Raw genomic sequence first — 22,822 nt, forward strand, 5'->3', positions numbered from 1 at the left:
ATATTACTCCACTGGGCCCCCCCAACAATGAAGTTGATTGGTTTCGGTTTTCTTATTCACGTGCCGGACTCGTGCTTTTAAGGCATAACAAAAAAAGGGTCTGTTCGTTTGGATTTCATCAATAAATCACTTGACTGAATTGACCAAGGATATTCGAACATGGGAGATTCAGGCGATTCCAGCTCTGGAAGCGATTGCGGGTCACCTCAGCCGATAGGAAAGTCAACGAGTAAAGTGTTCGTATGGCTGAAGGGAAAGGCGAAATGTACACCGCGTGGAAATCCGTGGGTACTGCTGAATCGCGAGGGTAGAGTGAAAGACATTAAAATTGGAGGCAACTATTCGAGTGCAAAGATAAAAGAGCTGGTCAAGGAAAATTTTGCTGGACTTGCGGCTGTTGACTTGGATAGGTAGGTTAAGTACCAAAGCACTTTATCCCGCATGCAGGTTGTTTGCATTGAATACTGAATGTAAACTCAGAAGTGTGTGGTCACGTAAAACCCAGGTAGAGCAAAACAATTCAAATTTTAGCCACGCGACAAAGGATTCAAAATTTACCACTCATACTTTAGCTATTTGCTTCGGATCATTCATTAAAACCAAAGTATGAGCAGTGAACTTGCTACGAATGTAAGGCCTGCAATGGAGTTAAATGTGCACGTAATATATAAAAACAGCACCTTTTATAACACGTGCAAGGTTGGGCCGAAATTTAGCCTGATCCACCCCATTTAGAGTCATTTCACGCAACGTCATCAAAATTAAAAAAGAAAGGAATTATCAGTCGTTACTCGAAGACTTACATTTAAACGGATTTTCAGTTTGATAAGAATACTTATCGCTCTAAACTACGCACAGATCTGAATCTTACCGAGACTGTTTCGATATTTAACTTTTTTTATCTCTTCTATTCTTGACTTTACCTGTGCAATGGTTACACAGTGAAAACAGGCAGTTTGTAAAATTATTTAATTAAGGAAAGCAGGAATCTCAACTAGAATTTCCAAATTGACAGGAGGCTAATCATTGAGGCAGGGGGAGTGGGTAAAGGAGTAGAGGGGAATATGGACTGGAATAATACATGCCAAACAAGTCTAGAAACTTATCATTGATCATCTCTATTTAGATTTGCCCCATACTTTATTTACTATTTAGTGAATTGAAATGTTATTTCATATAGCCACTGTAAACTGTACGTAGTGTCGATGTTGAACTTTCCTTTCCATAGAATTCGTCTATACAAGTCTACGAGCCGTGGGAGCAAAATGGAAAAAGTTTACAGAGGCATACCAGACGCCAAGGAAATATGTAGAATTTATGGCAAGGGGAGTTCCAATTCCAGGCGCATATACATGGTTTTGCAACACCCGAGAAATGGAGGTTAGTGTAAACTTTAATAATCAATCCAGGGTTTGTGTCATTGCAGTCAGCACCAAAAGATCGCATTGAGTGCATACACATCTGTGTCATGTGACCCGTAAGTAAAGATAGTAAAAGCCAATTTTGGCAAAGCCACGAGATAACTGTGCTGCAAAGGCTGGTCTTTAGCAAATGTGCATGTTGACATGAATATAACTGTAGTGGAATAAAATATATGGCTGCAGTACCCACAAATGCCTGTTAGAATTGCAATAACAGCGTTCTGGAAATAACAGCCTCCTTGAAGTGGAAATACATTTTCGCTGCAATTAAAAAGAAAATCACCAGTGGTCTTTTAAAGACAAAAGCAACAACATAACCCAATTAATCTGCTGAGAAATAAAAACTTTGATATTTAAATTCTGACTTTTCAATATTTACCCTTTTAATGTTCATTACCATTGATTGGCCGACTGGCAATAAGGATCTTTGCCTCTTAAAAATTTTCAATATTTGTTTGCAATAGATTTATCAATAAAAAACTAGTAATTCACGCATCTTTCCAATATTTTAATGGTAATTCAAATGGCTGATTTAAATTCTTTGTTTTATTTCTCATCTCAGGATCTAACCCTAACCCTGAGTCCATACCAACACCAGGAGTTACCAATCCCAACCACCCTTCTCTCTCTCTTCAAATGAATCCCACTTCCAATGCTGCCTCCCTCCATTCTTCCACAAACCAATCACAAGCCTTCCTTCCTTCTGCTCAGCCCGATCCCAACCTACCCTCTACAAACCAACCACAACCCTCCCTCCCCTCTGCTCAGCCCAGTTCCAACCCAGCCTCTACAAACCAACAACAACCCTCCCTTCCCTCTGCTCAGCCCAGTTCCAACCCAGCCTCTACAAACCAACAACCCTCCCTTCCCTCTGCTCAGCCCAGTTCCAACCCACTCTCTACAAACCAACAACAACCCTCCCTTCCCTCTGTTCAGCCCAATTCCAACCCACCCTCCACAAACCAATCCCATCCCTCCCATCACCCTGAGCAGCCCAATTCAGACCCACCATCCACCAACCAATTCCAGCCCTCCATTTTCCTAGCTCAGCCTAATTCTAACCCACCCTCCACAAACCAATCCCAAACCTCCCTTCCCTCTGCTCAGCTCAATTCCAACCCTTCCTCGCTTTCTCAACAATCAACCACTCACCCAAATCCCAGCTCATCTCAAACAAGTGTGACAAACTCAGTCATCCAGCCAGGGACTTCCAGTGATGAAGCAAGGGTGGCAAGTGGTGTTGTTAATCAAGTGGACTTGACATTGCCTACAAGTGAATGTAAGTGTTTGATTGATTTGCACACTAGTTATAAACTTAGTTAATGTTTTTTATTCAATCTTCCATTTGCATCTTGACTGGAAGCAGGTAACCCATCTGCCCGTATATGATTATGATGTGACACAATTCAAAACTGTGTTGTGTTTTTTTTTGAACAGATGGTGTTTCTGCTTTTGATGACATGGATACCAGTGACCTCAACAGGAGCTATTTAGCTAGTAACCCAGTAAATGTTGACTCAGGTAATACCATGGTGAATGATTAAAGAGCATCAAAATGCTGGTTTTTTTCATTTTTCCTCTATGACCCCCCTCCCCCTCCCCCCAAAAAAATCATGATCTTTGGCTATTGCAGACCAAAAACCCAATCCTGATTGGAATATCTAATAGTTATCTCCGGGGTGGGTAAGGATATTTTCTGAAAAAAGCATGCACATTACACTAGAAATCAAGTTTAAAACTGCAGATAGTTTACATAGATGATTTCAAATTGTATCATGTAATACCATTTATAAGGCAAATTTACTGAGCACTATTAAAAGCCAGTGTTTTAAGTCTTAACACTGAGAAAGTGCCCTAACAAAGTAAGCCAAGTCAGATTTACACATTAGGTATGATGTAAATCAACAATATTTATGTGAGACTGATCAAGAAATTAAATCAAAAAGGAGGAAATTTTTACACCATATATTTTTTTACATTTATTATAGCATGTCATTTAACTGGCACAGAACAGTGGGAAACAGGTATGTTTCTATAAAATGGATTAAAAAACAGATACACTTAAAAAAGCCAAAGTGGGATTAGCTTGAACATAATTTTATTTACTCAATAATTTCATTGAAAAACAAGAGAGATGAACAATTGGGTCTCCTGTTGATGAAGAATAGGATAATCTACAGTATCATGGTAGAGTACAGTGTGATATAGACGGATAGACTCACTGACTCGTGCAGTTTTGTAGCATGAAGTAATGCACAATAAGTAATGTTCTTGAAAGTCATTCAATTTTGTGCCATTACATTTAAGCTGGGGTTGTAGAAGAGGATATGAGTTCCTTAGGAGTTCTGGATCTGAATACTCGAGGTATGTTGGAAATATTGTCAATAATTTAATAATATTTTCAATAATTTATGAGTTCCTTAAAAGTTCTGGATCTGAATAATCAAGGTATGTTGGAATTATTGTCAATAATTTAATGCAATTACATGCAGGGCTCTCCCTGGATGATGACATTAGATAAATTTCCACCAGATACAAAACAATATTCATGTCAAAAGTAGCATTTGAACCTAAAATAGAAAGCTTCACCTTGCTTATACCCTACGTAGCTGTCTGATTCATATTTCGAACTACAGCAAGAGTTGGGGAATGGAAACAAAACAAAAAAAAAAACAACAACCCTTAGAAGATTTTGGCATAGGTCCTTAATGGTGACAGTTCAATTGAACACCGTTACTATTTGTAAATAATAATATTGCATAAAACAAATAACAAAAGTGCTAGGAATCTGGAATTGGAGTCTAAAATATACTTGTTATTTCAAGAAGGAAAATGGAAGAAAATTTTAAAAAGAACCCAACCCTTAGAAGATTTTGACACAGATGTCCTTAAAGGATGACAGTTTGATTGAATACCACTACTATTTGTAGACCACAATATAATAATTTTGCAGTGCAATGGTGTGTGGACAGAGTATGGGATGTGCTTTACTGTGAACAAGTGCTGATGGAGGTAGCATCAGCCCATGAGGATATTCTCCTACCAATCTTTTTGAACTTGACATATGAGGAGGTTTGTGTTAAATAGCGATGTTATGTTTGCCTGGATGGCTTGCAATTTTCAAGAAAACTGTTGTAAATAAATACAGTTAGCATGCCTAGGTGTCAATGTGTTGAGTTAATGAGAAGTAAAATATATTAGCAGTCACATTTGAAATAAAAATAGCCTGTAAACTTTTGTGAAGCCACATTTGTCATATGTCAATTTCACTTGCTGAGGAACAGACCCATTTGGAAAAGTATACTACAGTTACTGTCTGTCAAGTTTAATTTCTCTAGGTGACATATAGTCCTAATGCATGCATTGCAACAATGCACTGTGTTGCATCATAACACCAAAAGAAATAACATTAAATCTAACTCTACTTTAATTTATAAATTTGTGTATCTAGATGTGTCACCAGGCCAGGTCTGACCAGAGAAGCATGGTTACAGTGATCCTACAAGAAGGTGACAACATACCTGATGTGATAAGGTGACTATCAATAGTTAATAAAAGGTTATTTTTATCTCTAAAAGCAGGCTGCACTCTGCAGAAACAGCTTCCGATTACACTAAGTTACAGTGACAAAATAAGTAGGTTAATATCATAGTTCATAATAGTTAATTTTTCTTATTGAGAGACATATGCATGAACCGTGCCTTTAAACTTTTCTGTGTATATAACTTAAAAACACATGGAGACATCAAAAGTGACCATGCTTACCTGGTGCAATGTGTACCCACATGACAATTTTTTTGTACATAGAAGGCTACTCCAACTGACTGTTTTCTGTGTTTTCAAACATAAATTACATTATAATTTGAAATACAAACATCATGCACAAACATCACTCACAAACATCACAAAGGGTATTCAAGATTTTTAATATCCACTGTATAATGCATGCATGCTATATTTCACATTAAGGAGTAATTAATTTTAATTAGTAATCAAATATGTTTATCTCTCTCTTAAATCATCAGGATTCTGAATATTCTACATGGAATCAATCATGGAAACTTATACTTTTGGATAACTAAAGAAAAATCCAGATCTGGGAGAGAAGGTATTGAATTATTATCCGTGTTTTGGATGTTTACTAAGATATGAGACAAAAAGGTCAAAGTTAAAAAAGTTTCTTAAGTCTTAATGGCTAAACATCAAGATTGTAATGTAATTCTCACACTTTACTAATATTTAAAAATGGATACATCTGAAGTACTGATATTGTGTACTGTAAAGAGTGTGTGCATAGATATGTTTCTTCATTATTAAGGGATGTTGACATCTCCTGTTCCCTTCCAGGATGTACTTATAATAGGGTGTTTTACTTTCTGTAGTACTGAGCATATCAAAATATCCTGTTATCTTCTAGTCTATGTTGTGTTTCCTTGTGCTATATTTAGTGCCCCATAACAACCTCTACGCACCAATAATAGATGCAATAATGCCCATAATTGTCAATGTTCTCAAACTCTTCTAACCATTTTATGTTATTTTTTATGACAGTGAAAAGAAAATTTGGAAGTGCAGGGTCCGATTTACTCATAATGGCACCCACAACTTCTCAGCCTATCCTCATAGAGCGTTTTTGTGGTGAGCATTTTAAGAATGTAAATAGCCTCAAAATACAATTTGTTGAAAAGGTTGGTAAATGTTAATGAAGGGAATTTTGTATTGATAATAGTAATAAGCTTTTCTTGGCAAATAACATTCAGTTTGGAATGTTTAAAAAGGATCCCATGCCTGCAAGTCAGTCTGTATTCATTCAATTTTAATGTCATCACTATGTGTGGGCACAAGTCAAAACAAACAATAAACATAAGGAAGTTTGAGGAAAAACTCCCATTGCTTTAAAGGCACTTCCCTTACCTTAAGTCTTATATTAATTTAAATATAATGTACTCTTTAATTTTAAGGTTGACTTGCAGTCATGTACAATATCCCAAGCCATCATCGGGCACCAGTATACTACCTACATACCAGTTTGACCTTGCATAAATTTTGCCAATTTTTGGTAAATTGTTTTAATATGTCTCTTTTTGGCCCCTTTTTAAAAATTGAACATCATAGGTTAATATTGATCTGATTTGACTTAAAGATGGCTGGAAACAAAATTGTTTTATTTTGGATTCTTATAACAAGGAGACAACCTAAAATTAGCAACAAAGGAAGATGTGGTGGATGCAGTAAAAAGGGCAGCAGATGCTGTGGATGCATTCACAAGGGAATGGTAGGAGGTCTTTAATATTCCATAAGATAAAGGTAGAAATAATTATTTCCAGCTTGTTACCCATTGACAACCTTATGATCTTACAGAAAATTTTCATAAACTCATATAGCTCAAGTCTGATGTGTTATTCATACATCAGATACTAAGCTGTGTCAAACAATGTCTTGTTCACAATTAACAAACATTCAAAAAACCTAGGTGTATGCAAATTATGTGGTTAATATGTTTTGATTATCCAGACAGATGCAGCAAATCAAAGTGAATGCTGGTGAGATTCACCATAAGTTATTCATTGTTTCCAATAGGGAGAGGTTAGAGCAGGATCGTTCACTTAAGAGGGAGCAGGAGAGTGCATTGCAAAAGGCAATAGAGGATGACAAGGTAAATAGCTTTTCCCAAATACTTATATTGCACAAATAATGCCAATATCAATTATGTCAATCATGGCATGATTACCTGTTGCAAATAAACTAAAATGAAGAACACAATAGGAGAAAGTCAGGCAATGAAATGAGGATTATTTTTAGAAAGCTTCCTTTAAGACTTCAGGAGCCAAAACAAGCACCAGCCATCAAAGTATGGCCCAAGTTTCAGAGACATATCCCCAAACAGGAAAGGAAATGAGTGAAATGAAGTGATTAACATAAATAATACTTGTTACCCAAAAAACTGCTATAATTACCACTTTCTCTTTTAAGACTTAGCAGCAGAAATTTCAAGATCTTTTTTCTACATTATCAATGAAATATTACTGAGGTTGTCATGTATTTATTCTGTCAGATTAAAGAATCAAGCAAGATAAGGAAGGCCCGACAAGCCAGAGTTACAGATGTCAGTCGGGAAGGAAAAAAAGAGAAAGTGAAAATCATCCTCCGCCACTCAAACGGCAAGGAAGAGCGCCAGTTCATCAAAGGTGCCTTCTTCCAGGTACATATAAACAACGATACTAATTATTAAACTTTAAATAGCACTTTGGTAAAATTATGTAGACATACAGTGATTGGCAGATAGCTTTTTATAAAAAGAAATAACCTTTTTTCCTGTTTAAATGATATAGGAAGTATATGACTGGGCAGGCTCCAACGATGCTCTCCCATTACACTTCTCTATCCAAAGAGGTAGGGAAGTGGTAAAACATGGAGACCTCTTGGAGAGAGCAGAGGTGCTTCATATTCATGAGAGAGTAAGTAAATAATAATATTGCATAAAACAAATAACAACTACAGTACTAGAAATCTGGAGTTGGAGTCTAAAATATACTTGTGTTATTTCAAGAAGGCAAATGGAATGCCTTTGGTGAATTCAAATTTGTTCAAAATACCCTTTTAATCCTGATTTTTAGAGGTGGTGGAAAAAATATGGCAAATGATATGCTATCTCCTGGTATTTCTTAGCACACAAAATTAATCATTATGAGATACATAATACAAGTATGAATTTTGAGGGAATTTTTGCTTGCATATTCACCAATGTGCCTGCATGAGGTTTGAAAGTCACAGTGGTAAAGTGTTCAAACAGCTACCCTGGTAAATACTGTGGAATTTATGTATTAAACCTTATCTTTGATTCTGTTAACTTGTTTTTTTTTTTTTTTTTTAATCCAGGATGAGGCAGAGATTAAATCCCTTCTGGGATCAGAGGTTAGAAAAAAGTGAATACACATAGTAACAACTTATCTTTGAATGTATGATACAACACCACATATTAAGTAAAGTGTATGCTCGGACTGGTCAATTTGCTGCAAATTATCTGCCTATGAGTGTGTGACATGAAGCAAAATGGCACAAGTGATCAAAACAGAAAAATAGAATGTGTATTATTGAAGAAGTAAACTGGAAAGCTCTTATCACCATAGCCAGTCTTTAGTATAAACCGTTTCTTTCTCCACACAGCCTAATTTTTCAGTTTGATTATTATTAAAAGACAAAATCATCTTTTGTGACTATTCATTTTGTATACCCAGGTTGAAAGCTTGGGTTATGACCTGAGTTTTATTCATAAAGTTAAGCATAAATTTTGAAATTGTTAATGGTGAGGAAATAAGAAATGTTAATTCTGGGTCACATGATGGCTTTCCTCATTTTGCCTGCAGGTGACATTCAAAGGAAATATTCCCGATTTGCAGTTGGAAGGTGACCCTTCATCTACAATACTAGGTGAGGAATACAAATATTATGTATTAAACTAGTAATTACCAAAAAATGAAAAAAACAATGTAAAGAATAAAAATGAAGTACCTTCAAATGAAACTGAACATGCATGAAAAGCAGACCCAGTCTTATCAAAGGTAATGCAACCCAACAAGAAAATTACAGGTAATCTGCCTTGCTCAGTGATAATAAGCGGAAAATAAGGACAAACATTAGGACTACATGATGTTCCTAAAAGCAGAGATAACATCTTTCTTTAAAAAATTTCAGAAGAAATTGCCTTAATGCCAAAAATCAACACTGGTCATATGTTAAGTTATGTGTTGAGGGCTTACTAACTTCATATTTGTTACCTGATAAACAATGAGGGTCGCCACACAATTCTGCAATTAATTTTACTGGATAAATCATCATCACCTGTATTGCTTGAGCAATTACAGTAAAATATAGGTATATTAAATTGTGTATTTTTACATACTGAGACTAGTTCTCCTACCAACAGATGAAGATCCTAACACAAGCAAAACAAATGAGGTAAGGGAAGTAGTGCGCATTAAAATGTCACGTAAAATTATTGGTAGTATGCTACATTATGAAAACCCTACCATAACATGTTACATTGTATGTTCCATAGATCATTGACCAAAAAAAGTTGACTTAAACTTAAAAAACTCGAATGTCCCTTGGGACGAGGTTCTTTGTGGGCCATGACACTTAGGCAGACTGACGGGTCCCTTGGGACAAGGTTCTTCGTGAGCCGCGACACTTAGGGCAGACTGAAAGGTCCCTTGGGACGAGGTTCTTCGTGAGCCGCGACACTTGGGGCAGACTGACAGGTCCCTTGGGACGAGGTTCTTCGTGAGCCGCGACACTTGGGGCAGACTGAAAGGTCGCTTGGGACGAGGTTCTTCGTGAGCCGCGACACTTGGGGCAGACTGACGGGTCCCTTGGGACGAGGTTCTTCGTGAGCCGCGACACTTGGGGCAGACTGAAAGTTCCCTTGGGACGAGGTTCTTCGTGAGCCGCGACACTTGGGGCAGACTGACGGGTCCCTTGGGACGAGGTTCTTCGTGAGCCGCGACACTTGGGGCAGACTGAAAGGTCCCTTGGGACGAGGTTCTTCGTGAGCCGCGACACTTGGGGCAGACTGACAGGTCCCTTGGGACGAGGTTCTTCGTGAGCCGCGACACTTGGGGCAGACTGAAAGGTCCCTTGGGACGAGGTTCTTCGTGAGCCGCGACACTTGGGGCAGACTGACGGGTCCCTTGGGACGAGGTTCTTCGTGAGCCGCGACACTTGGGGCAGACTGAAAGGTCCCTTGGGACGAGGTTCTTCGTGAGCCGCGACACTTGGGGCAGAATGACGGGTCCCTTGGGACGAGGTTCTTCGTGAGCCGCGACACTTGGGGCAGACTGAAAGGTCCCTTGGGACGAGGTTCTTCGTGAGCCGCGACACTTGGGGCAGACTGAAAGTTCCCTTGGGACAAGGTTCTTCGTGAGCCGCGACACTTGGGGCAGACTGACGGGTCCCTTGGGACAAGGTTCTTTGCAAGAAGCATTATTTTGTGCAGACTTACTTAATGATCTTCATGTGATCTAGTTCTCATTTTAAACAAAATAATTTAAGATATGTCAATATACATACAACTGAACAAAATGAACTGTCATGGCTTCCTCCTGCATAACACTAACATCAACACCTGACCAAATAATATTAACAACAGCAAGGTGGAACAACTGACAGTATCTGTTATCACTATAGTTTTAAATAAGGGTCATGCTATAATGTAAACAACTTATCAACCTAAAGAACTAAGTAAATAGAGATCATGTTAGTAACATCACTTTCCAAGTGTGTTTAGTAAAGGTATTGAATGCCCTATTTTAATTTGCCATTGAAATATGAGGTCATGTAATTAGATTAGTTCATGTACATTTCATTAGTGACTATTTAATTTTATAATACTATATCTACGTTATGATAGTCATGGTTATTAAGGAAAGTAAGAGATTGAGGCAGTGGCATCTTGGTTTTTGCTATTGTCCCTTGTTGTTAAAAGTAAGTTACACGTGACTCCTGTGGATGGCATACTTCCCTTTACTTTTTATCTTGTTTCAGGAACCACTACCAGGTACATCTGGAATTATTTTTGCACAAGCAGGTGAGAAGCATATTATCTAATAAGTAAAATAACCAGTATTTTACCAACCAGTATGGATACTGATTTTAATGTTGGTAAAAGTGGCCATCTCTGATGATGGTTGATCCACTGGCATCCTACTGCATTTTAGAGGATAACATGGCATAAGGATGTCATTAGAGCTACAAAAGAATTTAATCAGAAGGTTGAACAAAATGATTAGACTCTATTAGAAGATATTGAAAGAACATGGAAATGTATATTCTTGACCTGGAGACCATGGTTTATGGAAATTTCCTACTGACCGTTTTAACTAAGGCCCCTACTTAACCTGGCAATCTATAAAGCACTTCTCTCCAAACTGGGACAATATAATTATCGGAGAAATATATAATTGTGAGTCAACAGCAAGAAAAAGAAAATTACTGATCAGCCTACAATGTCTAAAATTATAACTTTTTCCCCAGAAGAAGGACAAGAAATAGAGGAAAGTTGTGTAGACATCAACAAGGAGGAGAAGAAAGTAGAAGAGAAAAAGGAGCAAAAGAAAGAAGACGAAGTGAGGGAGCACACAGAAGAAGAGAAAAAGAGGGAACATAAAGATGAAGAGGGGAAGGAACATGTTAAACATGAAAGGAAAAGGAAAAAGAAGGACAGGAGAACAACCTCAAAAAGAAAAAAGCCAATGGTGGAAAATCACCCAGAATGTTAAAAGTTTAAAAAGACTTTAAAAGGACCCTTGTCAGCCACACTTTTGTTTTTGTTTACCTGTGGATGTTTTCATATTTTATTTCATGTAGAGCAGATCCAAATATAAAAATGCACAATCAAACTGCTTAGGGTAATTTAAAAGACTTCCAGAAACACAACTTGGGACTATGCAATAAAATTTCACTTTCCCATACATTTCACATATTTTCATGGTCATCAAAAATGGTAGAGGCTGGCTAGAGTCCTTCAAAATTTCTTCAATAGAGGCTGCTATAAAGCAACAAGTTAAAAATGTTCTATGTTTTGATGATAAACAACAAATGTAGACCCCAAAACTTCAGTTCCTAATGTAAATATGGTTAGTGTTATAAGGAACTAAAAGTGTTCAGTTTAGAATTTAGTCAAAGTGGGTCATATGTATTGCATGACATTTTATATTGGGTCATTTGAAAAACAAATGGTCTGGGTCGAACTATGATCTTCAAACTTCCAAGAACTGACATCATTCAAACCATCACCAGTATGTCAGAGTCTTTATGCTTTTCAAAGTTTTAGTTGTTTATTGTGGTAAACAATTCATCATAAAGTGGAATCCTTATTTTAAAAAATTACAGACCAATCTTGAATATAAGATGTCAAAAAACAGTAAAATATATTTTTCATTTCATGCTTTCTGACCCCAAGTAACTGATTCAACTTCAAATCATGTTTTCAGGTTCAACTGCCATTCTCTTTCCTTGAAAAACACTAAGCTTTTGTCCTTGTTTCATAACAAAACATAAACACAAGAACAAAGACAACAGATGAGGCATCAAACGATCAGTAAATCAACATATGCAAAATATCTAAGTAGGCTCATACTAAAATTGTACTCATACCCACGTAATCTGAAATGCTAGTCATCTTAATATTGTGCCCTCATCTAAGGATAGTAAGCACATTTTTTTTTTTGGTTTTCTTTAATTATTGCCAGCTGTTTTGGAAGTACTTAATATATATGAGGTAACTTGCTTTTTGTTTGTTTCTTTGTTTTTTAGTTTGTTTTTATATCAGTAAGAGTCCACAACCATTTCATTTAGTGTCAGAATAGAATATTCCAAATAAATGAAACAAAAACATGAACTAGATCGAATACTGGAACTAGTTATGATTTGAATTTAATAGTTGATGCTGCACATGCAATATAGAAGACCTCTAAAAGAGTGCAAAAATTTAGGCTTCTATGAAACTATAAACCTTAACCACAACCATGTTTACTTTACTGAAAGGTGTGAAATTAGCTTCCTTGGGTGAGAGCACAGTGATTTAATATCTAGAGTAGGGACCCCTTGGCTTAATTCTTGCCTTACACTGAAGAGTAGGCAAAGTTAAAATTACATTATACAGTACATACATATATATGTATATATAAAAAATTGTGGCAAGAAGTTAAAACTCGTTCATATTTTGAAGATGATCCATATGCATGCAAACCAAAAAAAGGTCCCTAGTTAGTCACACCTTTATTTTAATTTACCTGTGGATATTTTGATATTTTATTTCATGTAGAGCAGGTTCAACTTAAACAACAAACATGGCAGATTTGATGTTAAGTTTATTATTTACTATGGTAAAATCAACTTGTATTTATTAAATTAATAGGTATTAAAATATTCAATTCAGTTACTAATATCAAAAATGTCTTGCTTTTTTTTTTTTAGTCATGATCGCAGATAAGAATTAAGGTTTTTTTTCAGTCAATAAAGTGCGCTAGGTCAGGCTCTATGAAAATTAAGGTCAGCTCAACAAGCACTTGATTATTTTGTTAAAAGTGAACTGTTGCAGTTGTGTCATAGCTTTTACAGTTGATTAGTTTGGTGGATCTATTACAAAATTAATATTTAACATTTTAGGAATCTTATTTGTTCTGAACTATCAAATCAATTCATAAGATTTAATTTCTTTTAACTTAATTGTCAAGTCCATGTTAATCTTACTAGTCAACATTTAATTTGGTTATATCAACTAAGTTGAAATTATAAATTAGCCACTGTACTGTAGAGGGTCAAAAAGCTGAAGTTTCAAGTATTGGCCCTTAACTCTGACAAAGGGTTAATGCTCAATGCCTCAGCTTTTTGAATCTTCAGGGTGGCCAGTTTACAATTTCATCTTAATTGATCTACCCCCACTGACACAGCACTACAGTTTCTTTAAAAACCTCCAACGTTCATTCACTTGTGAACATTTAGTCAATTTTGATTTAAAATAGATTCCTCTGCTATAAAAAATATCACAGTATGATTGTGTTTCACAAAATTATCTGAATAGAATGAGTGAAACACAAAATTGGATAACAAATTTAGCTTCAAAAAAATTATAGTATCCCACCACACTTTCACATGTTCCATGAAATGCTGCTGAGCTATTATGGTCTTGGAAAATGGACATAAGTATAGTTAACATTATTCTTCTTACCATTTGTTTGCAAGATGAGAAAATTTTGCTTTTGCTGGTAGCTATGCATACGCATGACTGTCTTGAATTCTGGTGCCGGAATGTTAGTTTTACTCATCCTCTACTCAGTCTTTTTTGTCCAAACCATTTTAACATTTCCTAAGAGTTATGTTCCTTTTTTGGCTAAAAATGACCAATTAAAATAGGAACGCGAAAATCTATCGAGCTTACGTAACCGAAAACTATGAAGCAGCAAGTAGGAACAAACACCCTCCGGTAAAACAATGTACCAGAAGAAACCAATGCTTACCGTAGGACCATTTCCTCCATCTCTTTAGCAGTGTAAAAATATTCTTTCTCCCTCTCGCGTTCTTTTTAAAATTTCAAAAAAGTCCTGAGTTTGCGACGTCAAGTTTGCTAGAACATGACCACTCTCACTCGCCCCAGGCTCCCTCCCGTATTTAGCCTCGATTAGAAAATCGAGCCTCGATTGGAAAATCGAGGCACGATTGGAAAATCGAGGCTCGATTGGAAAATCGAGGCTCGATTGGAAAATCGAGGCTCGATTGGAAAATCGAGGCTCGATTGGAAAATCGAGGCTCGATTGGAAAATCGAGGCACGATTGCAAAATCGAGGCTCGATTGGATAATCGAGGCTCGTATGTCGAAGCTTGGCAAAACGAGGAATCGTGGTCGTTTTTGATCAGGTGCTTTTGGGCTCGTTTCCCGGAAACCGTGAATGATCCCGTTTCGTTAGTATCTCCCACTCACATAAGATTACATTTCAATCGATTGTTTCGTTAGTATCTTGCGCACACATAGTCTTACATTTCCATTGCTTGTTTCGTTAGTGTCTAGCGAACACATAGGATTACATTTCAATCGATTGTTTTCTTAGTATCTCGCGCATTCTTCGGATTACATTTGAATCTATTGTTTGGTTACTATATAGCTCAGAATTAGAATTACATTTCAATTTATTGTTTCGTTAGTATTTTGCGCACAAGTAGTCTTACATTTCCATGGCTTGTTTCGTCAGTGTCTTGCGCACACATAGGATTACATTTTAATCGATCGTTTTGTTATTATCTCGCGTGCGCTTAGGATTACATTTGAATCTATTGTTTGGTTACTATCTAGCTCACACTTAGGATTACATTTCAATTTTTTTTCGTTAGTATCTCCCACTTACATGAGATTACATGTGTATCTTGCACACACATAGTCTTACACTTCCATCGCTTGTTTCATTAGTGTCTTGCACACACATAAGATTACATTTTAATCAATTGTTTTGTTAGTATCTCGTGTGCGCTTAGGGTTACTTTCAATCGATTGTTTCGTTAGTATCTTGCGCACACATAGCATTACATCTTAATTTACAGTCTTGTTAGTATCTCGCGCACACAGCGGATTACATTTCAATCGATTGTTTCGTTGGTATCTACCGTATTTCTTCACCTATAAGCCGAGCGATTTTTTCAGTTTTCGACCCAAAATTTTGGGAGATTTTTCACGGAGAACGGGGTTCGGCTTATAGCCGAGGGTTTTACATTTTAAAAATATACAGTTGCTGAATAACTTTACCCCCCCGGCTTGTAGTCAAGTTAGCAATGAAGCAGAAGTAATAAAACACAACAAAAATAACTTCTGAATATTGGTTATTCACTTTTATGAAATTGGTGGCTCCTAAAGGAGCCGTTTGACGGATACGTGCAAGGGCTTTCAACCCAATGGTTTACTCGCCATCCGTTTCGTTTTCGCTGTCTGTGTCGAACTCGTTCTCTTCTATGTATTCATCATCTACTTCTGGGGTTTCCTCAGAGTAGACCACGTCGTCCTCTGTTCCGTCCAAGGCATTGGAAATACCGCAGGTCTTGAAGGATTTGACAACCATCTCTTCGGGTATCTCTGCCCATGCTTCCTTGATCCACCTGAGGACAAGATTTCTGCTTGGCGCCTTCTTCTTCCCAGCTGGGGTAAACTCAAATGGCCCAGATGTCATCCACGCCAAGTACTTTCGGCGCACATTATCTTTAAATGGCTTGTTTAGGCACTTATCCAAGGGCTGTACAACCGGGGTTAGGCCACCAGGGATAACTGCGACGTCAATGTTTCGCTGCTTCAGGTCATCTTTCACGGAATCGGTCAAGTGAGCTCGGAATGAGTCCCACACCAAAAGGGAACGCTCGGCACGGGGCAAACTCTGTCGAATCCATTCTCGGATGCCCTGTTCATCCATCCACCCTTTCTTATGGAAGGAAACACGAAGAGGATGCGGCACAACCAGATCTCTCGGTGTACGGACGCCTTTGAAGATGACTTTCGGTGGCACCTTTGCTCCATCGGCAGCAACAGCAAGAACGACGGTGAAGCTCCGCTTTTCCGCTCCGCAAGATTTTACTGGCACTGTTCGGCTTCCACTGAATTCCAGTGTTCGGTTCGATGGCAGCTCAAAACGCATGGGTGTCTCATCCATGTTGTAGATGCGGGATAAAGGGTAGTCGGCGCGTCTTCTTGCTGCAATGACGAAGCGATGAAAGCACACAATGTTCTCTTCGAGATCGGCGGGCAATCGCTGGGCCAGAGTTGTTTTGGTTCGCATGCTGACCGAGTGGCGTCGTTTCCATTTCTCGTACCATCCACGGGAAGCTTTGAAAGCAGGATCATCGGAGAGCTCTTTAGCTTTAAGGCGAAGGATCAATCCACTCACCGCAATACCTACGAAAAATAAAATAACAATCTTATTTTGCTGCGAGATAACCGTAGATTCGTGACTGCAGCACTCTTTTCGTGACATGTTATGAAATTGTCATGACAACAACATATTTCTGACCAATCAAAGTCTCTGTTTCCCACGCACTGAAAGACGATATCATTCAACTCTTCAAAAACTCTTAAAATTTTAGACAGAAAAGTAAATACCAACCTTGTTCTCTTTGCTGTGAAAACCACTCCATCACTTGCTGGTCTAGTTCGGGATATTTCGGAGTGAAACGGCCCATCGTCGCACGTTTTGCAGACATCTTCAGCTCTCCGGAAAGAATAGTCGCCTGGTCTCTTCTCCAGCGTCGTACCATGGACTCGCTTAGTCCATATTCTCGAGCGATTTCCGAGTTGTTTTCTACCGCTTCAGCTTCCGCGATAACTTTTATCTTGAAAGCCATACTATACGAGGAACGGCGTGCTTTAGGCATGATGATAAAAAGTGACAGCGACGAAAGGTATACTCGATAGATTGATACTTTGAAACGTTTAACTGAGATTATTATTGTTGTTGTGGTTAATCTGTTGTCGCGTGGTAGTATTTATACAGTTCGTTGGATCAATTGATATTCATATCTCTTGATTGGTTCGCTTTTTTTCTTTTGTGTTTATTGTAATTCATTAGGTTTTGTGTTTAGTGAGTCAATTTCTTATGTTTTCCGTGAGGTTCGCTTGCTCAAATGGCCAGTTACAATCAATAATTTCGCTCTCGGCTTATAGCCGATGGTTTTACCTTTTTTTTTGGGCAGCTTGAGTGTAGCGTAAAGACCCTGAAAGTCAGGGTCTCGGCTTATAGCCGAGATCGGCTTATAGGTGAAGAAATACGGTAATAACAATAATAATAATAATTTAATTATTATATTGCGCACACTTGGAATTACATTTCGATTGGATTGTTTCGTTAGTATTTCGTGTGCACTTAGGATTACATTTCCATCGTTTGTTTTTTTAGTATCTAGTGCACGCTTAGAATTACATGTGAATCGGATTGTTTCGTTAGTATCCTAGGATTACATTTTAATCTATTGTTTGGTTACTATCTAGTGCATACGAAGGATTTTCTGTTACTCGATTGTTTTGTCTATATCTAGCTCTCAGTTACGATTACACTTGATTATTATGTTTCGTTAGTATCTCGTGCACACTCGCGATTACATTTTACTCTACTGTTTGATTACTATCCAGCGCACACTGAGCATCATGAAAAACTGTGGTTGGAAATTTTCATGGCTCTGAAAATCTATTTTATCGCCGATATGTTGATGACACTTTTTGTTTATTCACTCAGAACATGATGCCATCATATTTTTCGAATACATCAACTCTAGACACCCCAACATTAGGTTTACTATGGAGAAAGAAGCTCATCATCAGTTACCTGTTTTAGATGTTCAAGTTGACAACAATAACCCCAAATCTTTTCTAATTCGAGTTTACCGTAAGAAAACCTTTACTGGTTTATTAACTAATTATTTCAGTTTCACTTCGTACTCCTACAAAGTGGGTCTCATCAGGACTCTTGTTGACAGGGCCTATAAGATTAACAACACCTGGTTGGGGCTATACGAAGACATTACTAAGCTTATGGAAATCCTAAAAAAGAATCTTTTCCCTGCTCATTTAATTGAAAAAGTTGCAAACCGCTACATTACTGGGACCCTAAGTGATCATTGTGCCCGGGGTTCCCTCCCCACTTCACCCATATTTTACTTTAAACTACCCTACATTGGCCGTTCTTCTGTCGTCACTCCAAAAAAAGATTCGTCACCTTATCAAACGCTATTGCAATGATTTGGATACAAACTAGTTCTTTCCTCATTTAAGATAGGCAACATGTTTGGCGTGAAGGACCCTGTCCCTGGCGGGCTTCGTTCGCGTGTGGTTTACAAGTTTGCATGTGCGGGCTGTAATGCCTGTTATGTCGGCGAAACTAACATTTTCACGCCTTGTGTTCAGTAGATTGTTTCCATATCTTAGATCACGCATCTACGAGTTTCCAACTCAAGATAAAAGAAGCTATTCACATTCAAAGAGAACAACCTTCTTTGAATCAACAATTACATCGTGTAAATCTAGAGCTATCCTTAAAATTTTCGCATTGTCACGTTTCCTGTTGTTACTAGCTTAATTCGCATGTACTTATAAATTCAACTTGTAACGCTTTGTTAATCAACTGAGTAAATTTTAATTTATTGTTTTGTCAGTATCTCACTCACACACAGGAATTCAATTGAATGTTGTTTTGTCAGTATCTCGCGCACACTTAGAATTACATTTCAATCGACTGTTTCGTTAGTATCTGGCGCACACTCAAGATCACACTGGAATAATATTAATAATAATAAAGTAGATGCTTATAGGGCGCATTTCTGATCTCAATGCGCCTAACAACAGATTATTATAAGAATAAGTAATTAATTAACAGTAATGTTTTTTAAACGAAAATGTCTTAAGCTTAGTTTTGAATGTTTCTACTGTTTCCGCTCTTTTAATATATTCGGGCATTGAGTTCCATAGTTTCGGTGCAGATACTGAAACAGCGCGTCCACCATAGGAATTGGATTTAATAGGTGGGATGCATAACTGTAAGCGAGTTGATGATCTCAGTGTTCTTGATGGGTGGTATTCTTCATGATAAGAGGTTCTAAATAACTAGTAGATTGCTCATTTAAGATCTTATAAGTTATAAGTAATATCTTAAAAATAACTCTTGCTTCGATTGGCAGCCAATGTAGGTTCTTTAAAATAGGTGTGATATGGTCAGTGTTTCGTGTTCCGGTTATCATACGAGCAGCGATATTCTGGATCCTCTGCAGTTTGTCCCTTTGATACTTTGGTATCCCATATAGAATGCTATTACAATAGTCCAGTCTAGAAATTACAAGGGATTTGACTAGCATCTTCAACGCATCATTGGGAAGGTATCGACGGATGCGTCCAATGGATCTTATAGCAAAAATGGCTTTTTTGTATGTTTCATTGATATGATCGTTAAAGATAGATTTTTATCCATTACAATGCCTAGATTCGTAGCTTTTCCTTTGATTCCTATTTCACTATTTGCTAATGTTACGGTCTCCAACAATGACGGTTGCTTCTTGAACCGGGAGGTGAAATGCAGAATTTCAGTTTTATCTGGATTGCTCTTCAGCATGTTCTGAGTGTACCATGCAAAAACATCATTTACACATGCTTGAAGAATATTTACAGACTCGGTAGAATGCTCAGGATCTTTAATAGTGATGTAGATTTGGGTATCGTCGGCGTAGAACATACAATTTAAGTCACGAGTAAGTATAACATCTTGAAGAGGTGCCAGGTAGAGAGTAAAGAGTAATGGGCCAAGTATCGAGCCCTGAGGTACTCATATTCTAAGCATCGCGGTGAGGATGTAGAATCACTAAAAGTCACTTGCTAGAAGCGATCAAGTAGGTACGAGGAGAACCATTGAAGAACAGTTCCAGTGAAGTTAAAGTATGTCCTAAGTCTCGTGAGCAGAAGATGATGGTCTTTGGTATCGAACGCTGCTGATAGATCAAGTAGAACCAGAATTACTTCGCCTTGAGAGTCAAGTATCCTAAAAATATCATTACTAACTCTAAGTAGAGCAGATTCTGTTGAGTGATGTTTCTTGTATGCAGATTGTAAGGAAGGAAATAGTCCATGGTAGTTCAGGTGATTTTGAATTTGAATGGCAACTGACTTTTCAATTATCTTAGAGACAAATGGAATATTGGCTATGGGTCTATAATTGGCAAACAAATCAGGCTCGAGATTAGGTTTCTTCAGTTTCGGAAGAACCAGTGAGGTTTTCAAAGAAGTTGGGAAGACTCCAGTTTCGACGGGTTTTCTAACAATTTACTGATAAGAGGTAGTAATAAGTTTATGTTGTCTTTAACGATATGTGTTGTTCGATATGTGTTGGTCTTGTTCGAGAATGACATCATAACGTCTTTAGTATTCTTGTTTGACGGTGGGATGAATTCAGAGAGCTCACAGTGAATATTTCTTTTTTCCATATTATGAAGTAGATGGGTGTTGTTCGAAAGGTCGGATAGTTCCTTATGTATGTCTCTAATCTTGTTTATAAAAAAGTTGTTAAAATCTTCAGTAAGTTGTTTAAGAGAGTCATAAGTAGGCAACGCAGTGTTTTTTATCTTGAAGAAGCCGTCAATAAGTCTGAAGAGCTGATTCCGATCGGTCTGTTCTATCCGAGATTTATAGAAGTGCATTTTTGTTGTTTCAATTAAAGAATTATATTCAACACATTTTGATTCAAATTTTTGTTGATCAACTACCAGGCCGGATTTTTTTAATTTGCGCTCCAGTGGACGTTTTTCACGTTTGACTTGCCGTAGATCTTGATTATAGCATGGTGCATGGAAACGTTGTTTAATCCATCTAGACTGAATTGGTGCCGCAGTATTGTAGATATCTTTAAGGTCTCTATTGTATAGAGACATCAAGTGATCCAGTGACGGTTCAAACAAGGAATCTATCTTTGAAAGGATATTATTGATATCGGTTTGCAGCTTAGTAGCATCCAAGGTCTTCGTAGATCTATATGTGATTAGTACTTTTGAAGATGGTGGTTTGGAATAGTTCATTGTGCAGCTGACCACTTTGTGGTCAGAATAGACGTCAGGTAGCACTTGGACATTAGCTATTAATTCTTCTTCCCTTCTAGTGATAATCAAGTCGAGGGTATGGTTACCTCGGTGAGTAGAACCTTCAACATGTTGGACTAGGTTCATAGAATCTAATAGATCGTTGAATTTAAGAGCATCTTGATTGTTTGGGGTGTCCACATGGAAATTAAAATCTCCAACAATAGCCAGTGGATGAGTGCAGTCCTCCGTTAAAATTTCAACTAGTTGGGAAAACTCTTCAAAGAAAATCAGTGTTGTTAACTTGTTCTTCTTCGATGGTGGGGGACGATAAATCAGGACCAGACGTATTTTGAACTTTCCATGTGATATGTAAACGTCTAGGTGTTCAAAAGATGTAAAATTAGAGCCCGAGTTTCTTGTCATTGTGAAGGCTTTCCGGAGAAACAATGCTACGCCGCCACCTTTCGCGTTTTCTCTGGGGATTTGGATGACTTTAAAGTCTTTCAGTGTATTTAAAATCTCGGCTAATGAGATGTTGTTTCCTTTGCAATTTAGCCAAGTTTCTGTGATGGCGAAAATATCTAATCGGTTTGATGAAATGATGTCGCATACTGATCCAGATTTTTTCTGAAGGGACTGGGCATTCCATAATGCAAACTTGATTTTATTGAATGCAGATATATCGTGTTGAGAAGTATTCAGCGACGAGTGAAAAGGTTGTTTACAAACGGTAACCAAATTGGACAAACAACGCCGTCGATTTGCAGAAATACCATCCACATAATTCAGCTCCAAACGAGCTTTGATTCGAACTGGAATTTTATTGCCGTATCGCCGTCCACCTCGGTTACCTCTTCGCTTTTTCAAGAGACACATAGCCTTTAAATGATTACGAAGTTCCAGTGAAATATAGGTATAAGAACTCAAGTTACAGAGAGTCGAGGGGGAATACATAAAACGAAAGCCAGAGGGGAGGTGTGAAGAAGGATCGAAGGTGTTGATGTGGTAAATGTTCTCTCGGCAAAGATAGGCATTGAATTTCCAAAGTTAATTCGAAGGGCCAGGATTACGCTGAACATCCATGTAGATAGTAAGATCGATAGGGAAAACAGCAGAAGGCAGATAGAGACACAAATTGCCACGCTTGCTCCAAAGAGAAACGGCTCGTTTAGGTGAGTGAACATCACATCGTTGTGAGCACCGAAAGCCAACGGCCGAATAGCTCAAATTACTTGAACAACCGGACGACAAAAAGCAGCCAAAAGAAAGCAAACTTGAATGAGAACGCTTCAAGGTGAAAATTAAGTCCAGACGGA

General features: G+C 37.7%; 2 protein-coding genes and 1 long non-coding RNA gene across 9 annotated transcripts; 1 reads left to right on the top strand and 2 right to left on the bottom strand.

Moving 5' to 3' along the window:
- The first annotated feature begins 73 nt into the window (after window positions 1-73).
- LOC148741887 (uncharacterized) lies at window positions 74-13,375 on the top strand. 6 transcript variants are annotated; one of them, XM_088746915.1, is made up of 20 exons: window positions 83-410; window positions 1,229-1,380; window positions 1,984-2,700; window positions 2,859-2,942; window positions 3,410-3,445; window positions 3,729-3,785; window positions 4,375-4,493; window positions 4,873-4,955; window positions 5,447-5,529; window positions 5,973-6,059; window positions 6,609-6,696; window positions 7,002-7,077; window positions 7,477-7,623; window positions 7,754-7,879; window positions 8,301-8,336; window positions 8,789-8,809; window positions 8,993-9,011; window positions 9,349-9,380; window positions 10,965-11,007; window positions 11,457-13,375. In XM_088746915.1, the coding sequence occupies exons 1-20, from the start codon at window positions 160-162 to the stop codon at window positions 11,696-11,698; spliced, it is 2,499 nt and encodes an 832-aa protein (XP_088603041.1). In that variant the 5' UTR covers window positions 83-159; the 3' UTR covers window positions 11,699-13,375. The 6 variants fall into 6 exon arrangements, 5 of the variants coding, with proteins under 5 accessions (XP_088603041.1, XP_088603040.1, XP_088603039.1 ...); XM_088746914.1 differs by having other exon boundaries at window positions 84-410; window positions 11,454-13,375; XR_015996005.1 differs by lacking the exon at window positions 11,457-13,375 and having other exon boundaries at window positions 74-410; window positions 8,301-8,380.
- LOC148741888 (uncharacterized) lies at window positions 1,122-14,585 on the bottom strand. 2 transcript variants are annotated; one of them, XR_015996007.1, is made up of 3 exons: window positions 14,441-14,585; window positions 2,574-2,688; window positions 1,122-1,682 (listed from the first exon to the last, which is right to left on the bottom strand). It is a non-coding gene; the product is annotated as an uncharacterized LOC148741888 (long non-coding RNA). The 2 variants fall into 2 exon arrangements; XR_015996006.1 differs by lacking the exon at window positions 14,441-14,585 and adding an exon at window positions 5,187-5,448.
- Window positions 14,586-20,708: 6,123 nt separating this feature from the next.
- Window positions 20,709-22,382, bottom strand: LOC111320602 (uncharacterized). The gene has a single exon (XM_022923256.2). The coding sequence runs from the start codon at window positions 22,380-22,382 to the stop codon at window positions 20,709-20,711; it is 1,674 nt and encodes a 557-aa protein (XP_022778991.2).
- Between the last annotated feature and the right edge of the window lie 440 nt (window positions 22,383-22,822).

This window comes from Stylophora pistillata, chromosome 1, assembly GCF_964205215.1.
Source record: "Stylophora pistillata chromosome 1, jaStyPist1.2, whole genome shotgun sequence".
Classification (NCBI taxonomy): Eukaryota; Metazoa; Cnidaria; class Anthozoa; order Scleractinia; family Pocilloporidae; genus Stylophora; species Stylophora pistillata.